This window comes from Balearica regulorum, chromosome 1 (assembly GCF_011004875.1).
Source record: "Balearica regulorum gibbericeps isolate bBalReg1 chromosome 1, bBalReg1.pri, whole genome shotgun sequence".
NCBI classification, from domain to species: domain Eukaryota; kingdom Metazoa; phylum Chordata; class Aves; order Gruiformes; family Gruidae; genus Balearica; species Balearica regulorum.
Window position 1 is genome coordinate 62,908,558 of NC_046184.1, and position 9,974 is coordinate 62,918,531.

The following is a 9,974-nucleotide window of genomic DNA, read 5'->3' on the forward strand; positions in this document are numbered from 1 at the left end:
GTTTTCCACTTAGGTTGATAGCACTTCCATTTATATTAAGCAAAAGTCGTATCTCAGGAAAGGAAGTAACTTGTGAAACCCCTAAATAATTAACTACTGCTAATAATTTTAGCTTTTTAAAGTTTAAAAACATAACTGCTGAGGATAGTGTCCCAACTGTGAGAAATGACCTGAAGTCTAAAACTTTCTGGTAGACAAACAAAATTTAAAATACTATTCTTCTGAGATCAGAAAGGGTCAAGGTTTGTTGCCATAGCTAGGAATAGTTATCACAAAACTGAGGATCCTTTATCTTTGCACCAGATCCTTTATCTTTGCACCACCTATTCTTAGCTCTTAAGAGGAGATGAGAGACAGCAGGCCAGATACGTATCTAGAAGTGAAGGCTGCTGAACGTCACTCCAGAACAGCCCAGCTGCATTAGCTACAGAGTGGATCTGAAGTGCTTCTGGAACTACCAAGGGGTGTTTGCTCTTCTTAAAGCTGTCTTGTCTCTCGCTTGGCCAGAGCTCTGACCTGACTGGCTACTGAGGAAATATCTGGGCAACCCAGAGTCCCATGTTGGGTACAATACATCGTAACTTTCAGAGACATGAAACAATGCAGAACTTTAGTGTTATACTCACTGAAATCTGTCCTAACATAAGCGTACAGCTTTTCCATTTTCCTACCATGAAGCTTATACTGAGGTTTCTCTTGGAGAGATTGTTGCATCTCAACCCATGATGAGTTTTTCAGAAAATCTTAAAACTGAGGTTTGTTAATGTCTTTGAAGAGCAAACAGATCATATTGATATTTTAAGAGTTGGAAGAAGGCCCTTGCAGTATTGACCACCATCACCCTCTGTCCCTCATGCTAGCATGCAACACATCGAAGATCCTTTAGCTGCTCCTTCCTCTCCCAGGGTGGCTGTATTTCATGTCTTTCCCACATTTCAAACCACGTGCCTCGACGACCTCTTCATCTTGTTAGAGCTCTACTGAGAGTTTGTTTACATAAAAGCTCTTTGGAGCTTTTTGGATGAGAAACCACAAACATGCATGCACAGATTACATCAGATTTATTGCTACTGAATAAGTTAAAAGAATACTCAAGGTTACAGGTTCAAAACTCTGCCAATAGTTCTCATCCAAGAGCATTCATACAGCAGGAGCTTGTGATCATACAGTTACCAATTACCCATCTCCTCTGAAGTCCGCTGCCTTTTCATCCTTCCCATACCCCTCAACTCCTAACAAGTATCACAAGGTTTCTTCTAGCTGAAAGGAACTATTCTTTCCAAGGAAGTAGACTTCACTTACTTTGTCAACACAAGCATACAGCCACTGCCCCATGCCCTGCTCCCAACATACATCTCAGTTCAGCTCCTTTCCTCCAGCCTCAACTCTCCCAAACATACTTGACCTCAATCTGTAATGACCCACTTCAAACTCATATGGAGACATGTCCTTCTGTTCCCACTCTTTCTTCTCAGTCCTTCTCCAGCCATTGCTGGGCAGCCAGTTGCTTTTCCTATCCAAGAAACAAACCAATATAACAGATTTTGCCCTTTCCCTTGTTTATTGTTTCCTTGATAAACTCCCCCAACAACCCCACAGGTTCTGCAGAGCTGTGAAAGAAGGGACTGGCCAGGGAAGAAACTACCAGAGGAACAGATATGGAGAATCTACCACATGCTAGATGACCCCTGCATTAAAACTCTAGTATTCCTATTGACCTGGAAAGTCATTCCAGCCATAGAGAATACATGTAAAATGAACAAGCAGAACTTAAAAGAAACTGTCAACAGTGTAAGCAGTGTCACATAAAGTGAGGGAATGAAGAGACAGACATTGAACATCATTTTCTCAAGCTCCTCCACTATTCCTGTGAAAGTGAAATAAATGCATTTCCAGACCCAAGCCAGAAAATACTTTGAGCTCTTTCTGCTGGCTATTTCTCAGCATTTAGCACACACCGAGCTCATGGAACAGTAAACTTTTTGTTTTCAATGTGGAAAAAAGCCAAAAACAAACTTAGGGAGATAAGAGATAGAAAAATCCATCTAAAGGTTTCGGGTATGTCAAGGGGAACTGATAAAAGACAATCTCTCAATAATATGTCAATACTTTATTGTAAAGTAGTTTTCAGACAGCTCCATTAAATACTGTATAAAATTTCCTTACAGCAGAACAAGGCATGGCAATCAAAGGCATTAATTACCGGTGAGCCAGCAATGAGGACAAAACACACTGAACATTGTTACTGACCAAGCCTGATGCAAAGACAAAAAGGAGTGAAGAAGAATATAGATAACTCTTTTAATGTTGGAAGCAGTGTTGAAGGAAACAAGAGAAGGGAGAACACAGATTTCCTTTTCAGCACTCTGAGGAAGTCTAACCTGTCAAAACTGCCCATTGATTTAACTTCCCATTTAAGAAGGAACACAGCCAGGCCGGTAGGATGCTTGGTCCGCTGAAAGATGTGGAGTGACAAGTCCACATCCCTTAAAGCACATGAGGATGCAAAACTTGTCACCCCAGTGCAGGGCAGTCACAGGAACTGTCAATATGCTCCCCTGGGGTTCAGGGGAAAGCTGAGTTCATGGCACTCTTTGGAGGAATTACAGCAGTCCTGAGAGGCCCCTCCAAGCCTGGCAATTAAATGCACAGGCACAGCAAGAGTCAGCCCCTGTGCAATCGGATGGAGTGCCCCACTGCTCACACAGGCAAAGCCTTCTCTTTAAGGAGGTTGTTTACATTCCCTTCTTTCATCATCTAATTTCAATTCCATTTAGTGCACCAAGAGCAGTGTGTTAAGTTCCTCAGGTTCCTAATACAGTCAGTAGATGGAGGCAGGAGCTCCTACAAGCTAATTCAGAGCACCCAAAATTAGTTTGCAACGAGCCTGAACAAAGCAACCTGCCCCAAGGCAAACAGCAGATAGATGTTAAAACCAAAGTGCTAGTCCATAAGAGCTAATTAAACCTCCAGAGAAGACTCCCAGGCGGAAGCTGCCTGATGGAGAAGCCAGAGTAATTCCCGCTCTTGCCAGTCTCTCCTGCCTGTGCAACCCAGTCCAGACCAGACCCAGTCTATTCCAAGCCCTGCAGGAAGGGAAAGCAGAAATGGGATTGCTCAAGGCCTGCGTCCAGCTCCTGTTGGCCTGGCGGCATTTGTGAGCATCAGCCAGCTTCGCAGCATGCTCTGTTGGACACTAGAACTGGGGACAATGCTAGAAAATAGGTAAATATACTCCTTTCGTGGAAGGAAGCTAACCTATCCCTGTAGATCTACTTTAACATGCTATTAATGCTATAATCTCCATGCACTAAAAACAAATTGTGCTTGAGGGATTTTTATGGGGAGAGGCATGAAAAGGTTTAGGGAAAAATGAAGACCACGAGGAATGAAAAGGCTGGAGATTTACTCCTTTACATGGAGTTGTTAGGGTAAAATGCACCTTCACCAAAGCAAAAAAAAAAAAACACCAAACAGGAAGCACTTGAGGGTCTTCAAATAAACACAGCTGGCCATGTAATCTCTAAACTTAAAAAAAAACCCCACGGAAAACAACAACCAAACTTGAACATAAGAGGCCTCTGAGTTTTACAGTGAAGTGCAAGCAAACAAAACCAAAGCTGCACAGCACTAGAGGCTCACCTACGTTTGTCAGGATAACCAAGGTGTTATAACAGCCTCTGAGGACATCCCAGCGAATTTAACTCTGAAGCTGCAAAAGCAATGATGGTAAACTGTTCTACCTCTCCCCCAAAAATTAAAGAACTTTGTTTACCTAAAAGCAGCACAATCAGGGCACTGAGTGAACTTCATTCAGGATGATCAAATCTACCCTGTTTTCAGAAAAAGTATTTAGTTATTTGTGGCGTGGCACTCTTCCAAATTATAATTCAGTAGCTTACTCTGCTCCTTCTCATGCTCACCTAGAGATGCTTGATTTAGCTCAAAGAGGAGGCCATATATTGCACAGCTGTGGGATCAAATTATGTTTGACATGGTAGTGGGAATTCCAGATTTACTTGATGTAAAGCTGCATGACAAAGACAATATCAAATCTGTTAATTTTTTCTGTCATCAGCAGCAGTTTGCTGCTGTTTCCTGTTGAGTCAGATCCTTCTAGCTTTCATAAGCCATTTGAATGAAGGGGAGGGAAGCAGAATGACTTCCACCAACATAATGGTCATTTCAGGGGAAAAAAAACAGCTGGGGTTAACAGAATATAAAAAACCAAAACTTCCCTGCCATCTGCCCCCGTAAACCTGATGCGGGGTTCACTGCAAACTGAGAAGCTATGAGGTTGTGATAGGGGAAGACCCCTTAGGGACCGTAACCTTAGAGCCCATCTCCGAGGTCAGGCAGTGCTAGGGGGGGACGTGCAGGACCCCAGAGCCTTCAGCAGGCAGAGCCCAGCGGCAGCACAGCGTCATCGGCCATCAGCGGAGCTGTGCTTCCTGCCAGCGGGGGAAACAAGCACGCTTTAACATCTGAGGATCAGGACGCCTCTCTGAATCTCTCAACTCAATGAGCCTGACATGAGGGCAGAGCTGGACATCGTTATGGATGGATGTTGATGCTCCGTACCCAGGCCTGTTTCCAGCCATAGTGGTCCTTGCAGCCCTTGTGCCTTTGATGGCAGCAGTGACAGCTGGAAAAGTTTGGGCCTACCCACCCACAGTTGGTCCTCCTTTCAGAAAGGATCCAAGTTTTGTACTGCCTGATACTGGATCTGTCCAGAAGCATTATCTGGATGTGCTAGGGAGAATAACCTGCTCACCCTGCACTCAAACCATAAGCCTAGAGCTCTAGCAATCAAACATCTTTAGTAAATACTGATTTTTTTGAGGAGCAAAAAATGGGATAAGATCTATTTTTAAGTGGCATCTAGTTGGGAAAAATAAAAATAAAAAACCCTGAGATCTATTTGATCTTAGTTTTGCCTAACTCAAGCCAAAATAGCAAGATTCTGCAAAACCAGAATGAAGTTTTATTTGGAGACAGATTATCTCTAAACTTTCTCTTTCAGAGCCCTTTCCAAAACCACAGATGTAAAGTAATCCCAAACATGCAATAGTATTGAAGTCACTTGTATCAAAATACTACCTGTCCTAAGATTAACTTCTGGTGTGCTTGAGTACAGGTATGGTACCAACTGATGAACTCTAACACATTTTGTCCCCCATGCCTAAGTATCTCCTGCATCTAACTGTATGCAAATGTCTAGGCTCAAGACCAGAGGAAAAAAAAAAAAAAGAGTTTTCATTCTTTTTGATCAGAGACTGCAAATGCTTTGGGTCAGGATTGAATAGTTATGCAATGGGTTGGCCCAAAGCTCTCAATGTCTCTATACATTTCTGTAACACAAGTGATCATTAATATTACTTAAATGTAAAAATGGCGTTTTCCTGAATGTTTTAGCTTTTAAGAACCAGACAAGAACACTGCTAGTATATGTTTTGCTGTGTTTGAAAGCATGCAATTAGACGTGTATCTTACAAACATAAACAAACACCTCCCATCCAACCTCCATGTTTCTAAAAAAACCCGGGTTTGTTTAGACAAGGGGTTGATAATCCAGTTTGAACACAGGTATCTGAATGCTGTGACAGCTTCTTCATAATGCTAAGCTTATGGTACATTAAACTTTAAAGCAAGATAAACTCCTGCTTTCTTTTTATCAAACATCTTCCCAGACAGCAAAAAGAAAGACACAAAGCAATGTTTGCAGCTACAACCAAGCATGGGATACCCAACTCAGCATATGTTTGAAATGAAAATGAACAATATGTTGCATAGATATACTACTGTATATTTTCAGTAGAAAATATCACTGGGATTTGTAAATGTTAACCTCATTCCTCCCTTAAGTGTTTGTTTTTATTTCATGCCTGAAAAAAAAATGAGATTCACAGAGATTAAGTGAACAGAGACAGCAGTCCTTGGAATTGAGAAAGTGCTCTTAAAAGAAACTGCTCTGATAATCCATTTGGATAGTAGAAATCACAGGGGGTGGGAGAGACATGGACAAGAGATTTTTTTAAGAGTGCTCGGTGTATTACTGAACTTTATATATTTAGCCACATTATGCCTTTTTGTGGTCGGTAAAGCAGTAATGTCATTGTCTATCACAATAGTACTGAGGTAGCAACAGCCATCGAAGAATCCATGATACGAGGCCTGTGGGAAGAGACTTCGACCTACGGAGAGCAAGTAGTAAGGATGGGGAGGGTAGCGGACAACTAAGTCCTTCAGGAATGGGGGACAGCAAGGAGGCCTGAGCAGACTGTTAAATTACCAGATTACCAAAAAAGCAACTTCAGGTTTGTTCTTCCTATTTCAAATCTGAAGAGACTATGTAGCCAAAAGCTTCTTTGTTCTTTCTACTCCCAACATTAAATCAACTACCTTAAAAAGCCTCTCCTAATAGCTGACTTAAGGTCATGTGGAAGACAAACACTGAGAGGTTATAGTTGCTGAATTTTCCACTGATTTAAAATCGTCACAATACACTACAAGCATGACCTTCATATTACATTGATGACAATGCATGGTAAATCAGAAACGTGCTATTAGAGGATTTGTTATAAGGAGTTATTTGTAATCTTCATTGTACCATAAATAACAGTGTAAAAAAATTATCAAATCATCCAAGTTTCCTCCTAAGACCTGTATCTTCTCTAGAAGTTTATTTTTATGCAGCTACAGCCTCTCCTCCCTTTCCCAATTAACCCTTGCTTCTCTCCCCATTTCACATGACCTCACCTTACCCAAAAATGTAAAGAGATTGGTCTTATCACAACTGAGCAAGATACCACCTGCCAGCTGAACTGTGATAAATCACAGCTGGCCTTACAGTACACATGCAAACAGTGACTGAGGCTGGGCCAACAGGCAGCAGCTCAAGGCTCTTGTTTAAACCACCGAGTACCCCCATCCACAAAAATCATGCTAAGGAAGTAGCTCAATAACACAACAGTTGCCATCACCATGTTGCTATTCTAGCACGCATTAGATATGACTCTCTTCTCTACCTGCAACTGCCTTCTGTTTAGCCTGCAAGCCTTTTACAGCCAACAAGGTGGACAAACTCCCTATGCTTTGTACTCACACAACAGTTGACACAGTATGACCCCGATCAATCATAAGCTACTACCATAACAAAATTTACAACAGCAAATACTCATTCCTCCCTTCCCCCATGACTGCCCTTCTGAAAAGATACAATGCTGACAGAAAAAGCTCGAAAAAGAAGAATTCAGAAGTTATTAAAAAATGAGAATAAGGCTTAGAACAAAAACATCAAAGGAACTTTAAGAGTTAGCACTTTATTATTACTCCTGCCATACATAACGCTTGTGTTTTTGGACTCCTAGAAGAGCCAGACAATTGGGTATGCAACATGATTGTAATGAAAACATTCTCTAGAATTACAGACCTGCATTTCTATTAGCAACCCTTTACATACTCTTTAAATAATTCCTTGAACCCAAGGTTTCAGCCATGAATAAAGGAAGCTGTGAGCACGCATTAGATTTCGCTCATTTGTTTAAACAGACATGCAGTATAAAAAAACTTTATAAAAAATAGACTCTCAAATGAATAGGTTGACAGGTTTGAACAACAACTACTGCACTTGCAGATGTGCTTCAAGCCATTAACCTTACAGGTTCAGTCACTGCATTTTACTGAAATAAATGGGTCACTGCATTTTACTGAAATAAATGGATCTGAATAGCTTAGCCACCAGGCAAACCTACCAATAGCCCACAGATGTTTCCCAGCATATTTCACTGAAAGTTTAAGAAACACCAGCTTCTCATTGGAAGAGTGACCTATAGGCACTTGTATTTAGTCAGCTACTTAAAATCAACCTGTATCTGTAGTTCAACAAGATGATTAGTTAAAAATAAACATTGGCAGGTAAGAGGATAAAACACTTTCCCATATAAAACTCCATCTTCCTTTACTTGTTGCCTTCACAGAACTTGCCTTCAGCCAGGAAAGGAGAAACACTGAATGGCGGATCTCTACTGTAAGGCAATTTCCCGCCTCACTGTTAAATTGAACATTCTGAAACTTATATGGTATGCACTCAATTCAGCAGCTGACTGCCCACAGCCAGGAGCCTGGTTTAACTTTGACTTAAGCCTGCAATTAGAGCTAGGTTTGTTTATAGCAAGACCAAATTCTGCACTAAACTGCCATGTCTTCACTTCAAGGGGAGGAACAGCCTTCCTTACATGGAACCAGAAAATGAGGCTCTGGAGAACGTACCCTACATTTACACGGAGCAGTCCTGTATCTTCAGAGACCTCAGCACGTCTTGACATGCACTATGTGGAAGCATCAGGCTCTTCCAGCTGTCTCACAGGCAGCCAGAGCTCACCAGCCGACCTGCTGCATTTCTGAAATGTGGGTATGCCTCTGCCCTCCCTCTCATCCCCAAAAGTTTACAGAGATCCACAAGTCAGCAGCTAAACAGCGTGTTTTTACTGAAAGATCTAGTGCTGCCGTTCTTTTTTTCAGTAAAATTCAAAGGAAGTAGGACTTGGACGTTTGTGATTATTTGGGCAGATCTTACTGAGAATGCAGGCTCACCGACCTACTTGATATGGCAACGCACATCAGTATGGGCTTGACTTGACTCATTTTTTAGTCTCTCTAGACCCTCCCTTGACACACAAGGAAGTTGAACAAAGTTCAATAGGGTCAAAGAACAAAGAAATATGTGCAGAAGTGATCTGTCATTTACACTGCTACAATTCTGCTAAACTCATGATGCCATCACTATTCTCTTCTAGATTAGCTTCGGGGTTTTTGTCAGAGGCTCTTTTTCTACCACCGTCCCTGGAACTTTTTCTTGAACACACATACAAATGAGAAAAAACCTTCATTGACTAGAAGGCAGGATTTGAAGAGGTATTCAAGTAAAAACAGTCAGAAAAGCACTACCAGTTCAGCTAGTTTAATTTCTGAAATAAATTATCTGGACAGGGTGGGGTTTTTTTTCATTTCAGCACAGCTCACTGCAATGCCTACTGTGCTAACCATTAGTGTTGCTGTTACTCTGATTTGTGTCTGCTACTCAGTGTGGAAAGAACAAGAGAGGAAATTCAAGCAGGAGTTAAAGTGTCCGTACACTTATGCCAAGAAACCTGGCAAGGGACAAGTGTGCAGCATAGTACAGAGAAGAGGTCCAACAAGACCCTGCAACAAGTACTCAGTTTCTTTCTGACCAGCACCAATGTTCCTGCTGCCTACAGAAATTAATAAGAAACCAACAATAATAAGTTCTTAATTTTGAAGACAATTTTTGTTAGTTCATTGGTAGACCACTTACGAGAAAATATTACAAGGAGAGAATTGTCTAAAAAGCATCATGAGTTTTGTGAATATTTATTTCAACCTCTGCATCCAAACCAACTCCCCCTCTGTGTCCCTTCTAGCCAATTATCTTCCAGTTTCCCCTTAGGAATAAAGGACTCTACAGATGTTGGGGGAGCTTCAGCGGGTTTTGTGTCTGCTATGCAGCCCATATCATCATTACCACTTACCAGTACAGCAGGACCAGGAAGATCGCCAGCAAAGCCAGGGTGACCGTTGTACTATTCATTTCTGTGGAGGCAAATGCCACGAGATCTACAAGCTCCATTTTCCTCCACTACAGCTCCAGACTTGAGTGGTGTGAGTGTGCGTGCAGGGGAAATTCTCTGCAAGAAGCGATAAAGCCTTCCACAGCTAGAATATCTGCAACAAAACAGGAACCAAGAGAGCGAAAACACATCGAGTCAAGTAAAAACTGAAAACTTTTCCTGTTCTCATCAACTGCACTCTCTGAGAGAGAACTTGAAGGTTCCCTGAATGGTAGGATGTAGCAATTTCCCTCCCTCCCGCTGTTGTTGACTGTCATGCCAGTAAATATTTACATACCCACCGCTTGAGACATCAGTACTGTCGGATAGGTTTTTAGACATCAA

At 41.7% G+C, this 9,974-nt stretch overlaps 1 protein-coding gene across 2 annotated transcripts in view; it reads right to left on the minus strand.

Annotated features, from left to right (window-relative positions):
• Positions 1-9,744, minus strand: part of TBXAS1 (thromboxane A synthase 1) — a 236,601-nt gene extending 226,857 nt beyond the window's left edge. Inside the window, exon 1 of one of the 2 annotated variants that reach the window (XR_012835788.1) lies at positions 9,552-9,727. Coding sequence is in view for 1 of the 2 variants with exons in the window: in XM_075755106.1 (XP_075611221.1) it covers positions 9,552-9,649 (98 nt within the window). In the remaining variant the exon portion in view is untranslated. Of the gene's footprint in view, positions 1-9,551 lie in introns of both variants that reach the window. The other variant, XM_075755106.1, reaches the window with a different exon arrangement.
• Positions 9,745-9,974: the final 230 nt, after the last annotated feature.